The following is a 22,452-nucleotide window of genomic DNA, read 5'->3' as shown; positions in this document are numbered from 1 at the left end:
AAACTACAGAACACTAAAGAAAGAAATTGAAGAAAACCTCAGAAGATGGAAAGATCTCCCATGCTCCTGAATAAACAGAATTAATATTGTCAAAATGGCCATACTACCAAAAGCATTATACAGATTTAATGCAATTCCTATTAAAATCCCAATGACATTCTTCATAGAAATATAAAAAGCAATCATGAAATTTATTTGTAAAAATAAGAGACCCAGAATAGCTAAAGCAATCCTTAGGTAAGAAAAGTGAAGCAGACCTTACACTGTACTACAGAGCTATAGTAACAAAAACAGCATGGTATTGGCTCCAAAATAGATTTGTAGATCAATGGTACAGAACAGAGGACACAGAGACAAACCCACATAAATACAGTTATCTCTTACTAGTCGAGGGTGCCAAAAACATTCACTGGAGAAAAGATAGCCTCTTCTACAAATGGTGCTGGCAAAACTGGAAATCCATATTTAGCAAAATCTCTCACACTGCATAAAAATCAACTCAAAGTGGATCAAAGACTTAGACACTGCACCTAATCAAATCATTACAGACATTATTACTGTATGTATATATGTGACTATATGACCAGTATGATTCTGTAACATGTACACTCAGAAATTATATCCCATCTATGATAAAAAATAAAAAGAAAATAATAAATTCAGTGTACTGAAATTTGCAGCTTCTGCCAATACAGCATTTTGAATCATGCTGTGCTCAGTAAAAATGATATAATAAGTCCATAACTAAAACTCATTCATGAAATATAATGGTCTTCTACTAGCAGAACTGGATTATTATAGCTTTCCAAGTGTATTCTAAATAAAAATAATTTAAAAATCAATTCAAATAATTCAGAATAAGTGCTTTATTTTTCAATCCCACAAAACTGAAACTATCATTTACATAAGTTACAATAGCAATAATAATTAGAAACCAATTTGTAATAACTCTTGAAAACACTTATGAGCATAAAACAAAATAGAACGAAACAAAAAGAAAAAGACTGAATACTCTTTGAATTGATGATAATCTGACTGCTGTGAAATGCCCACTTTGCAGATGTATAAACAGCATGTGCATTCAAAACAGAGGTTTAATTTATTTAAGACAATATTCCAACTAATCCCAATGCAGTTTTCAATTACATGTGCAAATTTATACAGAATCAAAAAATAAATCTCTCCTAATATATAACCAGCTTATTCCACACCAACACAACAACTTTGAAAACCACGAGGTCTGACTAAGGGGGAGAAAAATGAAACCCAGCATCAAAAGTGCATAGACTTCAATGTAACTACAATCTTGCCATTTACTTCCACTTCTATTTTAAAAATTTTTTAAAAAGCTTCCTTTAAACTATACATCTAAAAGAAAAATGTATCTTTCATATACTTTTTCTGAATTTAAAAAACATATACGTAATCTTCCTTTGGTTTTGATAAGTTCAAATATGAATTGGTAGTGGGGCAACTGGATTTTTTAAGAGAGCTCTACAGAAGAGATGAATACAACATACTATATCTTCTTTAAGAAGTAAGAGCTGAAATGTTAAGCATTCCTTGTATTGCTTTTTAATATATTAAGGAATGCTGTTCTTGTAAACAATGGCTTTAAAGAAATACTGAGACCAAAATGCATTACTAGCAGATGTCTACAAAAGGTCACCAAAACTATCCTGGTTTGTGAAAACAGGGAAAACATTTTTGGAATTTAGCCTGCTAGAAAAGATGCTACCTTATTTCTTCCTTTCTACTTTTTCGGATTATCACAATTAAACATCAGAAGATTTTTCCCAAATAAATACTGATGTAATGTTGATTTCAAGGACACACAACTTTCATAAGAGTCTACTTCTCAGGCACTTCGCCATTCATTGAGATGGAAGCAGCACGGCTCTGGTGCGAGTCGCTGAACTCCTGTGGAGAATTCCCTCTGGGAGAGTTGGCGGGCACCAGGAGCTGACTGGTGGATGTAGGCGCAGCAGCATTTAGTGGCTTTGGAGAATGAGACGGGGGTCTGTGCCGGTTGCTCTCCTCACCAGAAGTGGACGAGTATCTTTTCCTTCCAAATTCCTCACCAACAGGGGGCTGCAGATCATGAAAGACAACAGAGTTGACAGTCTGACTATTTTTCTTCCTTCAAAATCTACGACCAGACTTTTTCAATGAGGGGGAAAATAATTTTGGTTCTTCAACAGATTTTGTTAGTTTAATGAAACATTAACAGCAACTTAAGATCTTAAACTTGAATTTCCTAATGACAACTAACTACCGCATCTGCTCATTCTTTCACTCCACATACGCTTATGAAACCTCTCTCGTGTTCTGAGGCCCGAGCTACATACTAGGGCGTGTCACGGTTTGGATCTGACGTGTCCCTCAGAAGCTCCTGTGTTAACGCAGGAATGTTTGGAGGTAAAATGGTTGGACTGTGAGTCCATCCCAGTCTGAATGGGCTGACTGGGTAGTCACCGTAGGCTGGAGGTAGGTCACTGGGGTGTGCCCTGGAAGGATGCATCTTACCTGTGGCCCTTTCCCCTTCTCTGCTCCTTGGCCGCCATGAGCTAAGCAGCTTTCCTCCGCTGACCCTTCCACCATGATGTCCTGCCTCACCTTGGGCCAGAACATGTCCTAAACTTATGGAACAGTGAGCCAAAACAAACTTTTTCTCCAAGTTGTTCTTGTCAGGTATTTTGGTCCCAGTGACACAAAGCAGACTAACAGAGGGCATAAGCATAAGGCTGGGTTCCCTGCCTCCAAGAAAGTGTCTTCTGTAAGGCCATTTTTCCTCTTTATTCAACTTCTGTCAACTGTGAAGCATTTATGACTCTAGTCCCTTTATCAACACTAAACACCTATCGTAGGCTTGCAATAGTGTTGTAATGTTTAAGTAACAGGTGAATGCAAGCAACTGAGGAAAAAAGAGGCCAAGTCAAAGAGCAGGTTTCAAGTTTTGTCTAGAAGTCCTGGATAAGGAAACTGGAAAGCATTAGTGGTGATACCAACTGTAAACATCTCCAAACTCAATACCCAGAAAGCTCCCAAGCCCACTCAGACTGCACGCAGAAGCAGGTGGAGGGCAACAGCCAGTCAGAGTTTAAAATAAGCCAGCTTTGGACGCCTTCTCAGTTACAGACACTTGGGAGCCACTAGGCTAATATTTTTATTTGGAGGCAAGTTAAAATAGTAATCTCCCATCTTGCTCAGTCACTCTAGAAGAATGACTCTTAATTCCAGGGATATGGGCACCTCCAACCCCATTCCTGAGCCACCATATCCAGTTCCACAAAAGTACGAGACAAATAAATTACAACACCAAGCAGTAACGGGCCAGACTTTCCTTTCCTTTCTTCCTTTTAGGTGTTCAGTTTTTCCTTTTCTTTTTCTTCCTTTGCTTTTATTTTCTTAAATTTATTCCATTACTTTTCAAAATGCTTTCCATTTGTTCTTGAAATCAAACTGATTTCCTGGCTACACATATACATATAACACTCTTGCATTGATCTTACTATGAAGAAACCCTAAATCTATATCAGCACAGTACAAAAATCATATGGAGAAAAGCACATTAAAAAGTGAAAAGTGGTGGGTGTGGTGGTGCACTCCTGTGATCCCACCTACTCTGGGAGCTGAGGCAGGATCCAAAGCTCAGAGACAACCTGGACAATGCAGCCAGACACTGAATCAAAATAAAAGGAGAAGGGCTGGAGATGGAGCTCAGTGGTAGAGCACTTGCTTAGCGTGTGGGTTCAATCTCAAGCACCAAAAAAAAAAAAGTGAAAAGTTTTTGCACTGCTAGTGAGAAATTAGTAGCATATCCAGATGAAAGTCACTAAATCTAGAAAATGTTTAAGGACGTGGTATGTTAAAGTGAACTGACGACTGCCCTGTGTCACAGAAGGTGTTCACATTTGGGAAATCTGAGTGAAGAGCATATGGTGATTTTTTGAGCTCTTCTCATGCTTGTTTCCAAGTCTGATTTCAAAACTGAACAGTTAAATTTTCAAGATAAAAAATTAAGATATAAAAATTATAAAGTCACTGATAAGAGAAATATATGAGTAATAAAAAGAGGAAAAAACTTACATCAATACGGAAGTCTTCTAACTTCTTAAAACTACAGAGGTATTCCTGAAGTTTTGGGTCAATGGACTGCGTCTTGGACTGAGAATATTTCAGATAGGCCCAAAACTTTTCTAGTCCATATAGCTGACCTAATAATAAAGAAGAATTTATACTATAGATTTTATAGAATTTTGAAAGATGATTCATATGAAATGTGATTCAACCAGCAAGAAACCATTTATCTTACAAAATATACTTTATCAATAGATCTTAAGAATATCAATAGATCTTAAGAATAAGATTCATAATGAATTAACAATATTGGCAGCTAACATTCACTGAGCCTTTGCTATGTAACAGATATTATTTAAGTTATTCGGGATAACTTGTTTATTTTTACCAGATTCCAGAGGCTTTCTTGGTTTCTTTCTGGAAATCCTTAATGATGAGGATATTAAGGATTAAATCCTTAATCCTATATGTCAAACTTAACTTGAATCACACATAGCCCTGTAAGTGCCCTGTAAGGCAAGTGCGTCTGTTAAGGATGAGAAAACTGAGGCTGGCAGCTTGCCTAGGCTCACGTTGCTGCCAAGTACTGGCACTGGGTCTCGGGTGGAGCCTGAGGCCCAGGCCTGCTCTCTGCCCTACTGTGCCCTGCTGACCTTCTGAGCACGCCTGCTGGCGTTACGTAGGATGTTCACCTCATGGAACATCAGTGAGCAGCCATGTCTATCAAGGGAATATGACAAAGACAGCCCCACGAGGGAGACACTGAGGGTGTCGTTTCCCAGGGCCCTTGGGAAGGACCTGCTTACTGTATGGTACCTGTCATTTATCACGAGCCACATAGTGGCCTGAAGTCCTAGCAGTTTTCCTTAAAGACAAAAGCTACAAGCTCCTCTGTTTTTTGACAGATTCAGACTGATAATTTTCAGACAGAAGATTTGTTTGTTTTTACCAGATTCATAGTCTTTTTTGGTTTCTTCTTGGAAATCCTTAAAAATTTCTTGTCTGAATTTCTTTTCCAGTCCATAACTATAAAACCGGAACAGACATTCTAACCCATACCTATGGAAAGAAAACAAAAGGTTTATAATAAATTTTTTGCTATAAGAATGCAACATATTTTGTGGTCAGTGTGACACATGTGATCCTAAGTGAGACACAGGTCTTTAGTACGCAGACTTTGAACTGAAAGCCAATTAGTGACACTTAGCTGTCTTGCTACTGGTTTCACTGACTCGGCTACAATACACAGTGAGGTGCACTGGGAACCTGCAGAATGAGAAGCGCCCTTGATGGCCAGTGTGGCTTCTCTAGATGGGCACTCTCTCTCTCCTTGGTATTTCTGAAGAATTGCAAAATATTTGGTGACATTAGGAATATTCTAGATTTTCCCAAACTAAGATTTACAATGATGTGTCTGTCCATAGTACTTAATACTCTTGAATATAATCTTCACTCTGAGACCACACTCTTGTGCCCTGGAGCCTAGCTGTGATCGACCCATTCAACTATAATGAAACACATCTAATTAAACGGATCCTCAGAGAGCCTCGCTGCTTTACTTTTAAGTACGAGTGATAGCAGATGTACTAACAAAGGAGCTAAAACCTCTATTTAAGGCACACAGTGAGTGTCGAGGCTTCTTAGTTCCAGGCAACAGATGGGCAAACTGTGGACTCAGCCTTCAACCAACAGTGATGAGCAGGACCCATGAGTGGACCAGGCCGGGAAGGTGGCAGGACTATGTTTGGCTCAAGATGCCGCAGTTAAAGACTTCTCCGTCCTTCTGAGTGCCTCAGTGGAGCAGAGGTGGCAACGTTGCTGTCACTGGTAACGTAAGCTTGACCGGCTGTTTTCCACAGGCAGCAGCATATGTGAGTGTGTATCTCTTTTGTAACTAGCTTATTTCCAAAATGGACAGTGATGGTCTGTCCAAAAGAATAAATAAGTTGAGCAAGCCACCAAAAGAAATGCAGGGCCGCCAGCTGCCACTAAGCCTCTGCTCGGCAGCCTGGCGTGATGTTGCTGAGCTTCTGACGGAAGGTCACAGGAACGAGGATGAAAGGGACACCAGGAGGCAAGGGCTGAGCTGGGACAGAATGACAGGGGGAAGGAAAGCAGAGGGAGGACGGCAAGTAGGGGCAGAGCCCAGCACACCATGGGCAGCTGTCCAGAGGGGTGGAGCCCCGCTCAGTCGAGAGCAGGTGGTCCCAACCACCGCCACAGGACTGGTGGAAGGGAGGGGGGCTGGACATGTGTCAGGAGACACCTGCTTTTCTTATCTCCAGAAATCTTCAAGACTGGTGTGGCTCTGAGAGGCTTCTACTAGGGGATATGTGTGCACATGCAAGGGAGGTCAGCTGTGTAGGGTCTGGGGAGAAGGACCTTATGCTCCCATTCAGCCCCGTGTCACCTCTGAGAAGGTTCCTATTGATGCACCTCCTGCATTCGTGACCTTGGGCAGGTTCCCCCTCACTGGGCCAGGGCTGGTCTTTGCAAGCAGTGAGATATGGTGGGAGTGACGGTGTGTGACCTCCTTGTACAAGCTGCACAAGAGCACACACTATCTTGGATCACTTACTCGGGGTGAAGCCATGTTGTAAATCACCCTCTGGGGAGCTGCCTGGCCGGAATGCAGATACAGCACAGCCCCCTGTCAGTAGCCACGTGAAGGAACAGGGTCCTCCAGCCCAGTTCCAGTCTCCAGAGAGACCTTGGGCCAGAAATGCCTGGCTAGACAGTTCCTTCAGTCCTGACCCTTAGAAGCTGTGAACTCATAATGCTTGCTGTTTCAAGCTTCCCAGCTTTAGGTAACCTGCCAGGCAACAGCAGGTAATGCATATGGTTCCTGCTCCAGTTATGTGGTGCTGCTTTCCTGGTTCAAAATCAGGTGACTTGGGCTGGGGTTGTGGCTCAGCAGTAGAGCACCTGCCTAATACAGGCAAGGCACTGGGTTCAATCCTCAGCACCACATTAAAAATAAATAAATAAAAATAAAGGTATTGTGTCTGCCTACAACTAAAAAATATTTCTAAAAAATCAGGTGGCTTTAGTACTTATTTTTAAGATTACTTTTTAAAGTACATTTGATTTTAAAATGTTTTAATATTCTGACTTTTTCCAGAGAGGAAATGCCTGGGAATCGGACAGTCCCAAGAAATGAACACTCTCTTTCGTTTCTGGTCCTTCTTCCTTAGAGATCACTTCAATAAAAAGATGTATGAGGAATTCAGACAACTTGCTTGGGAAGATGCAAAAGAGAATTACAGGTCAGATATTTTCTAATATGTTTATACTTGGAGTGTTTTTTTTTTAGCATTTTACTTATGAACCTATTAAAAAAATATTTCTTTCTTAGTTATAGATGGACACAATATCTTTATTTTAGTTTTATGTGGTGCTGAGGATCGAACCTAGTGCCTCATGCATGGTAGGCGAGTGCTCTACCGCTGAGCCACAATCCCAGCCCATGAACCTATTTTTTTAACTTAATTTTATTTATTTATTTTTATGTGGTTCTGAGGCTCGAACCCAGGGCCTTGCACTTGCAAGGCAAGCGCTCTATCGCTGAGCCATGACCCCAGCCCCTATACTTGGAGAGTTTTAAAAAGTAATCTTAAAAATAAGTANCTTCAAGACTGGTGTGGCTCTGAGAGGCTTCTACTAGGGGATATGTGTGCACATGCAAGGGAGGTCAGCTGTGTAGGGTCTGGGGAGAAGGACCTTATGCTCCCATTCAGCCCCGTGTCACCTCTGAGAAGGTTCCTATTGATGCACCTCCTGCATTCGTGACCTTGGGCAGGTTCCCCCTCACTGGGCCAGGGCTGGTCTTTGCAAGCAGTGAGATATGGTGGGAGTGACGGTGTGTGACCTCCTTGTACAAGCTGCACAAGAGCACACACTATCTTGGATCACTTACTCGGGGTGAAGCCATGTTGTAAATCACCCTCTGGGGAGCTGCCTGGCCGGAATGCAGATACAGCACAGCCCCCTGTCAGTAGCCACGTGAAGGAACAGGGTCCTCCAGCCCAGTTCCAGTCTCCAGAGAGACCTTGGGCCAGAAATGCCTGGCTAGACAGTTCCTTCAGTCCTGACCCTTAGAAGCTGTGAACTCATAATGCTTGCTGTTTCAAGCTTCCCAGCTTTAGGTAACCTGCCAGGCAACAGCAGGTAATGCATATGGTTCCTGCTCCAGTTATGTGGTGCTGCTTTCCTGGTTCAAAATCAGGTGACTTGGGCTGGGGTTGTGGCTCAGCAGTAGAGCACCTGCCTAATACAGGCAAGGCACTGGGTTCAATCCTCAGCACCACATTAAAAATAAATAAATAAAAATAAAGGTATTGTGTCTGCCTACAACTAAAAAATATTTCTAAAAAATCAGGTGGCTTTAGTACTTATTTTTAAGATTACTTTTTAAAACTCTCCAAGTATAGGGGCTGGGGTCATGGCTCAGCGATAGAGCGCTTGCCTTGCAAGTGCAAGGCCCTGGGTTCGAGCCTCAGAACCACATAAAAATAAATAAATAAAATTAAGTTAAAAAAATAGGTTCATGGGCTGGGATTGTGGCTCAGCGGTAGAGCACTCGCCTACCATGCATGAGGCACTAGGTTCGATCCTCAGCACCACATAAAACTAAAATAAAGATATTGTGTCCATCTATAACTAAGAAAGAAATATTTTTTTAATAGGTTCATAAGTAAAATGCTAAAAAAAAAACACTCCAAGTATAAACATATTAGAAAATATCTGACCTGTAATTCTCTTTTGCATCTTCCCAAGCAAGTTGTCTGAATTCCTCATACATCTTTTTATTGAAGTGATCTCTAAGGAAGAAGGACCAGAAACGAAAGAGAGTGTTCATTTCTTGGGACTGTCCGATTCCCAGGCATTTCCTCTCTGGAAAAAGTCAGAATATTAAAACATTTTAAAATCAAATGTACTTTAAAAAGTTGATAGAGTAGATATTTTTCATGGCACTGGCCAAATCATAAACAGCTGTCCATAGTAACAACAAGAATACACTAAATTTCATTTCATAATGTGCCTAAGCTACGAAATACATAAATAAAGAACATATATAAACAAATTTACTTAACGGTGATTATTTACGTATAAGTAAAACAAAATTAAAGAATCTTAACCAGGGCTGGGGTTGTGGCTCAGTGGTAGAGCCCTCGCCTCGCACGTGCGAGACCCTGGGTTTGATCCTCAGCACCACATAAAAATAAATAAGTGAAATAAAGGTATTGTGTCCAACTACAGATAAAAAAAATAAATATTTAAAAAAAGAATCTTAACCAGATATTAAATGACACGATGTAAATTTTGCAGAGTTCTATCTTTAGCTATAACACTGGAGGATAAAGGACAAGCGTCTTACCACTCAGACATCTTCGACGATACTTGTGATACACTTGCTGGGTGAAGCCGTTTTCCTTCAGGAGCTCGTGAGAAGGGTGCTGGAACTTAGGGAAGGAATGCGGAGCACATCCACAGCTTCCCACCAGCGGCACCCCTCCTGAGGGCGGAGTGTTGGCACTGCTGTTTGAGGAGGGGGAGAAAGCCTTCAAACTGAAATATCCAGAACCAGTGTGTCAACCCATTTGTCCTGAGCAGTGCAAAAGCAAGCAGCCCCCCGAGCTAAGCTGCTGGCAACAGATCTACACACGCAGGAGTGCTCAGGCTGCGCTGGCAGGCCAAGGGGGAAGTGGAGAAGGACAGGTGAGGATGTCTCACGCTGAGACAATCAGGAGAAGCAGACCACTGAGCCTCATTACTCCTCCAGATCCCTGACGAATGCAGTTCAGATTCAGTGTTTGAATTATCGTTAAAGAACTGGAGAAATTTGCAATTTAACTTGAGTAATTAATGATATAAATGGATCTATGGAAATGAGGGACAAAATCTGGCATAAAACCAAGGTAATAATCTCATTATCTCAAAGACACACCTGCAACTCTTTACATCAGTTCCACCTCTGAAATACTCCTAAGTCTGTCCTTTCCTTCTTTATTTAAATTAGGCCTTTCTCTTCTGTTGCTTGAATTAACTGCTCTCCGTGTTTTTCCAGGCTCCCTCCTCTAACGTGCCACCAAAGTTATCTTTGTAAGACATGGAGCTCCCTCAGTGGTTCTCTTGGAGGGTTCCCAGGAACCTTGGGGAAGTCTGCAAGATCAAAGCTGTCTTCACCGGGACACTAAGACACCGTCTGCTCTTTCTACCTGTTGAAATTTGTCCTAGCGGTTTGTAAAACTGCTCATGTGACTGAGGCAGGGGCACTTGCAATGAAACAAAAATTAATGCCACCTTCAATTTAAGGAATCCTTGAAGCAGAAAAAGTAGGTTTATGAAATCTAAACCCTTGAGTACACATCTTTACGTATGTGGCAAAAATGCGGTAGAAGCTGCAGTTTTGCAAGATGAAACGTTCTGGAGCTCTGTTTTAGAACACAAAGGTGCTGACTGCACACTTAAAAATGGGTAAGAGGGTAAGTGTCATTATTTTCTTAACCACAATTTCATAAATCAGGAGAGAAACACAAAGCACTTTTGTGGCTCACTGAAGCACAGTGGTGGCCTCAAGGTGCCATTCAGGGGTGAGGGAACGTGCTGTTTTGGTCACTGGAGTGACGCTTTAAATTAGGAAAACAACCAACGATGTGGCCATTCAGATTTCATTACGTGTCAGATGTTTCCTCAAAAATGAACAAAAGGGGTCTTTAATGACAATGAAAACGACGGAACACCTGTTTCCAACAGCAAAATCGGAGACATTAAGCAAAAATGAGATCTTGAAAATTTTCTATTTGTGTAATTTATGAGCCTAATACCTAAAGACTTTTCCCATCAACACCTTAAGACTTGACTTCTTTTATTTTTTGGTAACTGTTAATTGAAGCCAGTGGTGCTTTACCACTGAGTACCCTCACCCCCTGCCCTTTTTAAATGTGAGACAGTATCTCTCTGAATCTCAAAGACTTTTCTAATAAAAGCAGTGGTGAAATTTTTTTAGGAGAGAGAGAGAGAGAGAGACAGAGAGTGTTTGTGTGTGTGTGTGTGTGTGTGTATGAACACACCCAGCATAGTAGTTACTATTTTAAACACTGTTCACAAGTACATAATTCATCAACATTAAATACATTGCCAGTGTCATCACCCTTCACCTTCCCCAACAAAAACTGTACCTATTGAACAATAACACGCCCTTCCCGCTCCCGAGCCCCTGGTGAACCTGACTGTTCTAGGCACTTCGTGTCAGCGGGACCATACTTCGAATCATCTGCGTCTGGCCCTCTGCAGATGAACTAGGCGTGCACCCAGACTTCACGCCCTTCCATTTCACTGTAAGTGTACGTCCCCTGATGTTCGTCCAGTCACCTGCCCGTGCTCACCTAGGCTGCCCATCTTTTGGCTGTGGGTGATGCTGTTGTAAACAGTAACAAACCAATATTCTTCAGGTCCCTGTTTTACTTCAGAATTCAGAGCCAGGAGTAGAAGGCCTAGGTCCTACAGTAATTCTGTGTCTTCATGGTTTTGAGAAAATGCTGGTGGCTGCAGCACTTCATACCCCAGCAAGGCAGCACCATGCCCAGTTCCCCACACCTCACACTTACTCCTTTTTAAAGATTATACATCTGTATTAGTCAGCTCTGGCTGCTCCAACAAGCAGCACAGACTGGGTGCTAATTCAACAGAACTCATTTCCTTACAGTCTCAGAGGCTGAAGTCCAAGATGGAGACGCCAGTAGGCTGGCTGGCGAAGACAGTCCCTGTCCACAGAAAGCCGCCTTCTTGTGTGTGCCTGCACGGCCTCTCCTCTGGGTGGGCCTGCAGGGTCTCTGTCCCTGCCTCTTCAGTAAGAATGGCTGGAGCAGGCCTCCTCCCTTCAGAAGGGCCCCGTCTCCAAGGACTGTCACATCAGGGGCCAGGGTTTCAACGCAGTTCAGTTCATAACGCTGTCCCAGGGGGTGCACAGTGGTATCTCATGGGATTTTTCTAATTTGTGCTTCTCTAATGATTAACTGTGTTAAGCATCTTTTCCTAGGCTTAATGACTACTTGTATATCTTCTCTGGAGAAATATCTACTGAAGAATTTTGCACATTTAAAAATAAAGTTGCTTTGTTGAGTTTTCAAAATTCTTTATATATTCTGGACTTGAATCCCTTAACAGATGTCTGATCTACCATATCTTCCCATTGGGCTGTCTTTTCTGTTGGTAGTATCCTTTGATGCACGAGTGTTCACAATTTTGATAAAGTCCATTTATTTTTCTCTTTTGTTGCCTGTGCTTTTGGTGTCATACCCACGAAACTGAAGACAAATTCAATCTCATGAAGATTTTCGCCTACGTTTCCTTCTAAGAGTTTTGAAGTTTTAGCTCTCAAGTTCAGGCTTTGAGTCCTGAACTTGAGAGTTAAATTTTTTTTGGTATATGGAATAAAGCAAGAATCTATCTTCATTCTTTTGCATGTGGTTACCGAGTTTTCCCAGCACCATGATTTGAGAAGACTGTTCTCCTATTGAATAGTTTTGGCTTCTTGGTCAAAAATAAATTGACCATATCTGAGGGTGCCAACACTATGCAATACGTGGTAGCTAGGAATCAACAGTTACTACATATATTAATTATTAACAAGAAAATACACATGATAAAAACACAAATCTTAAGAAATCTCAGAACTCAACATTCTAACTAAATGTTAATGAGGGAATATTTTCCACCATTATCTGTTGATCTCAAAATACCCTGCTGCAGTAGACAAATCAAGAGTTCAAACACAACTCGAAAACACTAGTAGCATTCCACTGATGGGCGGAAGAACAACACACTTTTTCTTTGAGGGGAGATGTGTTTGATGAGGATACAGAGAGACAGAGGTGAGGTGCTGTGACCTCTTTGTGTTTCCTCACCTCTTCCCCTCTCCAGCACACAACCGGTCCGCTCCAGTGGCGCCCCAGAATCTGTTCTGAGGTACATAACCATCCTAAAAAATTTAACACTAAAAAGAAAAAATACTTCCAGCTAGTAGTCAGATAAGTTGTTTCCTGAGAAAAGGGGAAAAAGTCAAAATAATAATTGCCAGGTATGGTGGTACACACCTGAAATGCCAATAACCCAGGAGGCTGAGGCAGGAGGATAGCAAGTTCAAAGCCAGCCTCAGCAACCTAGTAAGACCTAGTTTCGGGGGGGAAAAAAAAAAATTTAAAAAGGGCTGGGAATCTAGCTTAATGGTAAAGCATCCTGGGTTCAATGCCGAGTACCATCATCATTTCAATAACCATGATTGTAATTAGTATCATTGTTTTTGGTCTCCGTGTTCTTTTTAGTTTGAGTAGATGGCTTAGCACATCAATTCTGTCAATGAGTATCTACTAAGAACCTACCGAATGCCATTAAGAATCTGGGATCTTTCCAAAAATAACTTTTGTAGACCTCCATAGTTTATAAATCTGAGCATTTGCATTTGTGAAAAGTAACTGAAATGGAAACCAGCTGGGCCCACTCACTCATGTCCTTGATTTCTTTTTACTGCTTATATTGTTCTATATTTTCCTGACGTTTATTTATAGTATTTCTGAATTCCATTAGTGACCATTTTCAATGGACCTTCAGATCAAGGTGGTACCTGACAGCGGGTGCTCGTGGCCCGTGGTCTCTGGAGTCCATGACCCAGCCAACATGACACTCTAGAGGGGGGTCTGTGCTGTGCCTCGTCTTTCTCTTCCTGGGACTCTGAAGAAAACAAAGTCAGACATTGCAATCACTGTCAGTAGTGTGAACTTCACAAATAAATTAAACCCTCTGCTGTAAGCCAGCTCAGACATTTTCATACTGTAGATGACACATTGTGAAATCACATGAAGTCACAAAACTCCAACATCTCCCATACAAGTTGCAAAATTTAACAAGACCCTTTGCTACGTTTGTAACACAAGGGTTGCAGGAAACAGAACTTGATTCTTCATTACACCCTCTGATCACCTTTGAGGACTCCACCCAATTGTAAAGAAGCTCATTTTTTAACCCAAGAAAACGTCGTGATGGTAAGTACCATTTTTAAATGAATTCTTACAATTTAAAAATATACATTTAAAAAATGTGATAGGAACTTGATAATGTTCAGGGGTACGCCATGCAGGCGCGTGTTCCTGGCTGTTTCATTACCTGTAGATCAATGGCTTTTGGTTCTTTAACAACAGGATAAAATCTGGGTGTTTTGTCAGGATCGTGCAGCCTGGGTGTTTGGGGGGTCTTGGGTGTCCTTGCAGGATTATCCCTTGGAGATTCTGGAACCGCCGCGGGCAACGAACAGACCACTGTTGCTAAAGTTTTTTCTGAAACATCAAACAACTTCTGAGCTAATTAATCAGTCAAATCTGCAAAATAAGTAGCTCTTAAAAGTATTTAGATGCTAGGAAGATATTTTACTTTGAGGATAACTCTTGAAATTCTTTTCATCAGAACAATTTAAATATATCAGAAAGAATTACTTAAAAAAAACCCAGTGTTCATCTTTCTAAAGAAACACTGAGGCTCTGTTATACTCCCTAATCCACCTCTCTCCTGCTTTTCCTCCTCAGAGATATCCATGCTCTTAAATTTGGTATTTCAATCTATGACTACGTAGGTAATAATGTTATTTTGCATAATCAACTTCACGTAAGTGACATTATATACTATATCCATCATTTTCTAAGCTTTTTCATGTTACATTCATGTAGATCTGAGTTTTCATTTCCACTGCTAATATTATTTTACAAATATATCAGAATGTGTCCATTCTCCTACAGACATTTATGTTATTTCCCGTTTTGGGTTTAGCCCACTACACTGTGGCCAACCTGGTGAAGCACATCCTCTGTGCGGGTGTGTGCCCTTTTTTACGGCTTATTTGGAGTGGATACAGCATCTCCGGGCTTTCTGATTACTCACTGCAGACAGCAGGCTGCTGAGGTTTCACAGACTTACACTCTCACAGCAGCCGGGGACGCTCCAGGATTCACATCCTGGTCAACACTGGGTTTTGTTCAGACACTTATTAAGTATTTTCTCAACTCATGGATTCAAATGGCGTTTGTCCCCAGTGCAGGTGGACACGCTTTCCTCTGCCTGCTTACCACTCACACTGCCACTCTTGTGAGCCTGCCCTGCGAGTCCTTTGGCAATTTTCCTAGGGCGTTTTTGTGTGTGCAGTACCGAAGACTGAACCCAGGGCCTTGTGAAATTGCTCTATCGCTGAGCTATAGCCCCAGCCCTTTTTAAAATTTTTAATTTTGAGACAGGATGTAAGTTTCTGAGGCTGGCCTAGAACCTTCGATCCTCCTGCCTCAGCCTCCCCAGTAACTGGGATTGCAGGTGTGCACCACCTCTCCTGGCTTTGGGTTGTTTTACTTACTGATTTGTTCATGAAAATCTTAGGTAAGATACTGAGAAAGTCTGAGGAGGGATCAAGTGGTGGTGACAAAAATCCAGGCTCTATTTCTTATGTAGTTTTTCTTCACACGAACTAACTTCTTTTGATTTATATAGCAACCTTTTGTTCTTTCATTCAACAAGATAATATTAAATGCCTACTGTCTGCCAAGCACTATTCTAGGCACAAGTTTATAAAGCCCAAAGTGAACTTACCCACTTGCCAACTCTTCTCTCAATATTGTCCTCACTGTTACCAGAATGATTATTCTGAGAACAAATTTGGGCACATTTCTACTGAACTCCTTCACTGTTTCCCCTTTGCCTCTAGAAGCTTAGATGCTTATCCTCCTTGACTTGCCTCCTCTGTCCTTCTCCACCACAACCCGGATGACCCAAGTAGCGCCCAGTGATCTGGTCCTGGCTCCTTGCTCTGCGTATTTTCTAAGCTTCTCCCTGTTCTGAAGGTTCTGTATGCTCAGATGGACACATACCCTTCCTCCGACACCCAGCACAGGTGTGAGAACTCCCTGAATATTTCTTGCCAATAGAATTAATTCTTTTTGAGCCATCTCTGCATCCTGCTGTAGTTTGGATCTAGAATGTCCCCAAAGGCCCATGTGTTGAAAGGCTTGGAATATAGCTCAGTCGGTAGAGTGCTTGCTTCACATTCACAAGGCCCTGGGTTCGATCCCCAGCACCACACACACACACACACACACACACAAAGGCTTGGTCCTCAGCTTGGAGCTACCGGAAGTGAAGCCACCCCTCAGGACTAGGGCCTCATGGAAGGTCAGATAATATGGGGTGTGCACCCAGAGGGGATATCAGGGCCTGCCTCCATCTCTCTGTGATCGCTTCCCAGCACATGAGATGAACAGGGTTCCTGCCACAGGTTCCCATCATGATGCGCTGTGCTGCTACAGGACAAAAGGCAATGGCTATGTCACCATGAACTGAAACCCTTGAAACCCGTAAGACAAAAACACTTTCCTCCTTATAAGTTGATTATCTTAGTATTTTGTTGTTATAGTAACAAAAAGCTGACTAACACAGTTTCATGAATTAAGTTAAAATTCATCCCCTAGACCCCTAGAGCAAGTCTCCCTGCTCCCTAAAAGCACAGCCACAATCTTATTGAACATCCGAGGAGTATCTCCTCCCCAAAGGAAGGCTAATCTCAACTGAATTGTTCTCACAACATTTCCTTATACCCAAACAATATAAAACCTTAAAATTATGAGCATATACTGAAAAAAATGTTAAATCTAGTACTTTTATAAAAGAAATATACAAAGATATAGAAACAGCAACTACCTGGAAAGACTGAGCTTCCTAGCACCAGATTATGGTATCTAAATTCCATTTTCCACTATCAGGTCTCCTCAAAAAAATAAAGTCTGGAGCAGAAAATTCATAATATGAGCCCAGGAAATCTTGACCCACAAAGTAATTAAGTTTTGTTTTGTTTTATTAAAACACTCATACAGGGGCACTTGCAAGACCTGGGTTCGATCCTCAGCATCACATAAAAATAAGTAAGTGAAATAAAGGTATTGTGTCCAACTAAAATTAAAAAATAAATATTTTTTTTAAAAAAATACTATTACAGGTCATAAACAGACTTTAGGGTTCCTACCAGTTAAAACAAAGTTATGTGGCCACCGTAAACAGTGACTGAAATGGATTAAAACCATCAGATAAATAAGCTCCGTGAGTTCATAACGACAGTTTAAAACTCAATTACATTTGCAGGTTGCTAGTACATCAGCTTCTTATTCTGAAAATCGATCAACTGAATTTGTAAGAGAAGGATTTTCCCTTCCTTTTGCATAAAAGTTGAATGGCAGGGTAAACCAAGAGTTGATAAAGATCTTGAAAGAAGAATTCTCAGTAAGAAGCGTCAAAGGGTCGACAGAACCAGAAGGTGACTGTTGTGCAGCTCGGCTGAGACAGAGGCTGCGGGAGCTCACGACGGCTACTGTTTGGTTAAAAGCCAAAGAGGAGTTCCCTTCCGTCATCATCGACATGCAGCAGACGATGAAGGGTTTCCGAAGGGACCTGATCTGGAGAAGTGATATCCGGAAACAGATGGGCAGGCAAAGGTGTAAAAAGAATGCAGACGGCTGGCACCAGCTGACCGCGGGTGAGAGGGGCATGCGGAGTTCACCAACAAGTCTCTCCACTTTTACCTGAACCTGGACGTTTCCACTGACAAAAGTTAAGTTTCATCTCAGTATTACATTTGTTTTATTCGAGGTTTGTTTGGAATGACACTTACCCACTAATAAAGATAGATGTGTCAATTTTATGAAGACTGAAATCTACAAAGTAGATTAAAGATTAAAGATTAAAGATTTTTGGCTTTAATTATCTAAAAATAAACGTTTTACAAAATTTTTACAGCATACTATTTATCGATTCATAATATTTGACATAATCATTAAAAATAGTTCACTGTAAGCACAAAATATTTACGGCAGATATTGACATTTCATTAGAAATGTAGACATACAGTTAGGGAATATTAACATATCAACATTTTTATCAACTACAAGTTGGGGCTGACGTGTGAACCTTATTTAGATGTTATAACTCCTTTTAATCAAAATCCTTGGTGGGCTGGGGTTGTGGCTCGCCTAGCATGCATGAGGCACTGGGTTCGAACCTCAGCACCACATTAAATAAATAAAGAAAGAAAGAAAGATACTGTGTGTCCTCTTAAAACTAAAAAACAAAAAAACTTAGGCCATCTCTTATACATGTATTGTCACAGTAGCATTTTTTCATAATAGGCAATGCTGTAAACAATCCAAACACAATTATTGATTGGGATTGACTACTGGGATTTTTTTTGTGGGTGTGGGGATTGAACCCAGGGGCACTCTACCACTGAGCTACATCCCTAGACCTTTTTTATTTTTTGAGACAGGGTCTCACTAAGTTGCTGAGGCTGCCTTGAACTTGTGGTCCTCCTGCTTCAACCTCCCAAGTTGCTGGGACTATAGGCCTGGCCATGGCACCTGGCTAGCAATAAAAGGGAGCAATATACTGATACATGCAATGACATATATGAGCCTCTATGAACCTCAAACATACAACAAGTCAGACACTTTACTATGAATCATGACTCCATTTATATAACATTTCAGGGAAATGCAAAACTACAGAGAAAGAGAGCAGGTGACACTGCCTATGGCTGATGGTAAGTGTGGGACTGATGGCAAAGGAACAGGAGGGACCTTTTAACAGGGGTTTGTCCTAAAACCGGCCCGTGGGGCTGATGCACAACCATACAGATTTAACAGAACTCATCCACTGGTACACTTCAGGAGGTTTCATTCCTACAGTGTGTAAACTGCACTTCAGAAACGCCGCAGCTGGTGCAGTGGTGCTCGCCTGTGATCCCACAGACTTGGGAGGGTTGCGAGTTCAAGGCCAGTCGGGGCAACAAAAATAAAAGGGCTGAGGATGCAGTTCTGTGGTACAGCACCCCAAAAAGCTATGAAAAATCAAAAATGAAGCAGACCCTCTGCTCTTCAGGGCACCTCAGTTGTGACTGTTGACCCCACAGTTTTTGCTAAAAGCTTGTAAGAGGACAGTGACACTACAGAAACTTGGCTGAAGCAGTGATTTGAAGTGTGGTCCCTACAGCACCCCCGGCATGTCCTTAGACCCCACCTCATGTGCTGGATCCGAATCTCGGTACAGAGCCTTTAACCTGTTTCAGCAGGTAAATTTAAAAACCACTGGATCACGGTGTATGATTTTGGACTGCAGAGTATGATCTTGGAGTAAGGAGTATGACTTTTTACTACTTAAATTTTCCAAATTTCATCACTACTAAATCAAATCCTCACACAGTTTCATAACTCGGCTATGGCAGGCTTGTGTCACCCCCTGTATTAGAGACAGCATTGCCTGCCTCCCTCTCCTTTACTGGGAACTGAACCCAGGGGCACTTTACCATTGAGCGGCATCCCCACTCCTTTTTTTTTTTAAATTTGAGACAGGATTTCGCTGAGTTGCTGAGGCTGGCCTTGAACTTGTGATCCTCCTGCCTCAGACTCCTGAGTAGCTTGGATGACAGGGGTGTACCACCACTCGGGCAGGAACAGTCTTGATGAAAACACAACTTAACACGATGCTGTCAGTGTCCACAGGGGACTAATAGAAAATGCCACGTAAGGACTGGCACTTCAAGTTCTTTCTCAATAAAAACACTGCTAAAGCAGAGTTTAGCAAACTTTTTCTCTAATGCCAGACAGTAACTATTTGGGGACTTTGGGTCACGGAGTGTCTGTTGAAACAACTGCCTTTTCAGCAAGAAAAGTTTCAGCCACAGGCAAATGTAGGGCATGGCCTCTGTGGCCACTGCAGGCCAGTCTGGGCCCAGGGATGACAACAGGCTGACCACTGAACTAGAGCAGTCGGGCACTTTGGATCCAAATATTGGATTTGAACTTTGCTTGTAAAATAAGTTTTTACTGTACTTCACGTACTCAGTAAAGCAGAGGAAGCAGAAACATTGAAAAGAGATAAAGACGGGCTGGAGGGTAGGTAGAGCATTTGCCTAGCATGTGTGAGGCACTGGGACCAATCCTCAGCACCACATAAAAAACAAACAAATAAATAAAATAAAGATACTGTGTCTGTCTACAACTAAAATATATATATTTGTTTCAAAAAAGAGAAAAAAGACAATATAGAGGGACTCCGGTCAAACCTCTATAGAAGTAAAGGCAGGGCTGGGGCTGGGGCTCAGTGGTAGAGCACTTGCCTAGCACGTGTGAGGCACCGGGTTCCATTCTTAGCACCACATAAAAATAAAGGCATCAGGCTGGGGATGTGGCTCAAGCGGTAGCGCGCTCGCCTGGCATGCGTGCGGCCCGGGTTCGATCCTCAGCACCACATACAAACAAAGATGTTGTGTCCGCCGAAAACTGAAAAATAAATATTAAAATTCTCTCTCTCTATCTCGCTCTCTTTAAAAAAAAATAAATAAAATAAAGGAAGAAGAAGGAGAAGGAGAAGAAGAAGAAACAACCACAGCTAGGATAATATCCACACTTATTAAAAATAAGACACTGAAGAAGAAGAAAACACAGAAAAGGGATTAAAAAGGGAAAAAAACCTAAGCATTAGTGAGATCGGAAACTACTCCAAACTGCCTGACTTATGTGTGACTCAAATCTTTAAAGAAAGAGAGGAAAGAGCAGAAGAGAATTCCCGATTCTATAATTTAAAAGAATGGCTGAAAATATTCCAGATTCGATACCCAAAACTCAATGAGCCAAAGCATAAGCACATGAAGAGAACACATCAAGGCAATCATCATTAAATTTCTTCAAGTGAATGATTAAAAACAGAATCAACAGAAATTTTCAAATCTCTATAGCAGAGAAGGAAATAATCAAAAAGACCTGGCTAAGGCTCAGGAAGCCGTGGGACACCACGGTCCAGGGGAGGAAAACAATGCAGGCCTGGAAGTTAAATGTCTTCAAAAATCATTGAGAATAAGTAGTAGCTGAAAATTGCCTGTTCAAGAAATCGAGAGGACTCTATCCTGGATAAACCCTAGGAATCCCTACGCTGACCTGTTACGCTGGAACTGCTGAACACTTGGGACAGAAATATCTTGAGAGAAGCTGGACAGAAAAAATTCGACCTGAGGGGGGACAATCTGAGTGACTGGATGTCTCCATCCAAACCCACGGGGGGGGGCAGCGCTGCGGGTGCTCCGTGGTCCAGTGCTTGTCCAGCGTGGGTAGCCTGGGGCTCATCCCCAGCTCTGCAAAACCCGAAACACAAGCGTGGAGGCCAGAAGTGGCCAAGGTTTGTGTTTTTGTTTTTTTCCCATGGTGCTGGGAGGTGAACCCAGGGCCTTGTGCGTGCGAGGCAAGCACTCTACCAGCTGAGCTTCGTCCCCAGCCCCAGTGGCCAGGTTTTAAAGTGCTGGAGGAGAAGATCTGCTGACCCAGAATGTGAGAAGAGTGAGGGTGAGACACCATGGCACAGGAAGAGATCACAGCCCACTGAACTGCTCCAGAGGATCACTCCAGCAGGAGAGGGAGGAGCCCAGAAGGAGCCCGGAACTCACCCACGGAGGAAGAGCAAGAGAGATGGCCAAGTCCAGATAAAGAGAAGAGATATTCTCCTTTTAAGTTCTTAAAAACATGCTTCATGGCTAAAAGTGAAAGATGTCCCATCATCAGATAGGTTTTCAACGTATGAAATATGATACATCACATAAGGAAGCCCAGGGGGTGAAAGTTTCTACTGTCTCGTTGAAATAGGAAAATACTGATTATTCATAAACTATAAAAAGTTGACATAGTTTGCAACCCTTAGACATCCACCAAAAATATTACATGAAGAGATGTATATGTCCAAATTCATACTAGATATGTTAAAATGGAATGAAAACGTCACAGCTAACCCAAAGGCAGCAAAGGGAAAAAAAGAAAGAAAACACACAATGAAAAGGTAGAACTAAATCCAAACCTATCACGATTACATTAGATCCTCTGAACACCAGTTAAACGCAGACTGTCAGACTGAATAAGAAGAGGACCCAACCATGGGGCTGGGGTTTGGCTCAGCAGTAGAGCGCTCGCCTATCACATGTGACGCCCTGGGTTCGATCCTCAGCACCATATATAGATAAATAAAATTTTAAAAAGTTATTGTGTCCCCTTACAACTAAGGAAAACAAAAAACAAAAACGGATAGGACCCAACCATATGCTGTCTATAACAAACTCACTTAAAATAGAAGGATGCGGCTGGGTGAGGGGAGGCTAGAGAAATCCATCATATTGCCATGCAGAGAACGCAGGGATGGTTACGTTAAGGCAGGAGGACTGCAAATTTGAGGCCAGCTTCAAAAACTTAGCAAGGACCTAAACGATTTAGCAAGACCCTATCTCAAAATAAAAAATTTTAAAAAGGGCTGGGA

At 41.9% G+C, this 22,452-nt stretch overlaps 1 protein-coding gene across 6 annotated transcripts in view; it reads right to left on the bottom strand.

Moving 5' to 3' along the window:
- Positions 1-851: 851 nt before the first annotated feature.
- Positions 852-22,452, bottom strand: part of Larp1b (La ribonucleoprotein 1B) — a 91,803-nt gene continuing 70,202 nt past the window's right edge. For all 6 annotated transcript variants that reach the window (XM_048812046.1, XM_048812049.1, XM_048812048.1 and 3 more), the window contains 7 exons: positions 14,245-14,414; positions 13,706-13,812; positions 9,458-9,618; positions 8,829-8,973; positions 5,030-5,139; positions 4,090-4,217; positions 852-2,091 (listed from right to left, as the gene is read on the bottom strand). In XM_048812046.1, the coding sequence (XP_048668003.1) occupies positions 1,852-2,091; positions 4,090-4,217; positions 5,030-5,139; positions 8,829-8,973; positions 9,458-9,618; positions 13,706-13,812; positions 14,245-14,414 (1,061 nt within the window). In that variant the 3' untranslated portion in view covers positions 852-1,851. The remainder of the gene's footprint in view (positions 2,092-4,089; positions 4,218-5,029; positions 5,140-8,828; positions 8,974-9,457; positions 9,619-13,705; positions 13,813-14,244; positions 14,415-22,452) is intronic.

The sequence above is a fragment of the Marmota marmota genome, unplaced genomic scaffold, assembly GCF_001458135.2.
Source record: "Marmota marmota marmota unplaced genomic scaffold, marMar, whole genome shotgun sequence".
Taxonomy (NCBI): Eukaryota; Metazoa; Chordata; class Mammalia; order Rodentia; family Sciuridae; genus Marmota; species Marmota marmota.
Note: the sequence above shows the minus strand (reverse complement) of the source record. Positions and strands in the feature narration are given on the sequence as shown.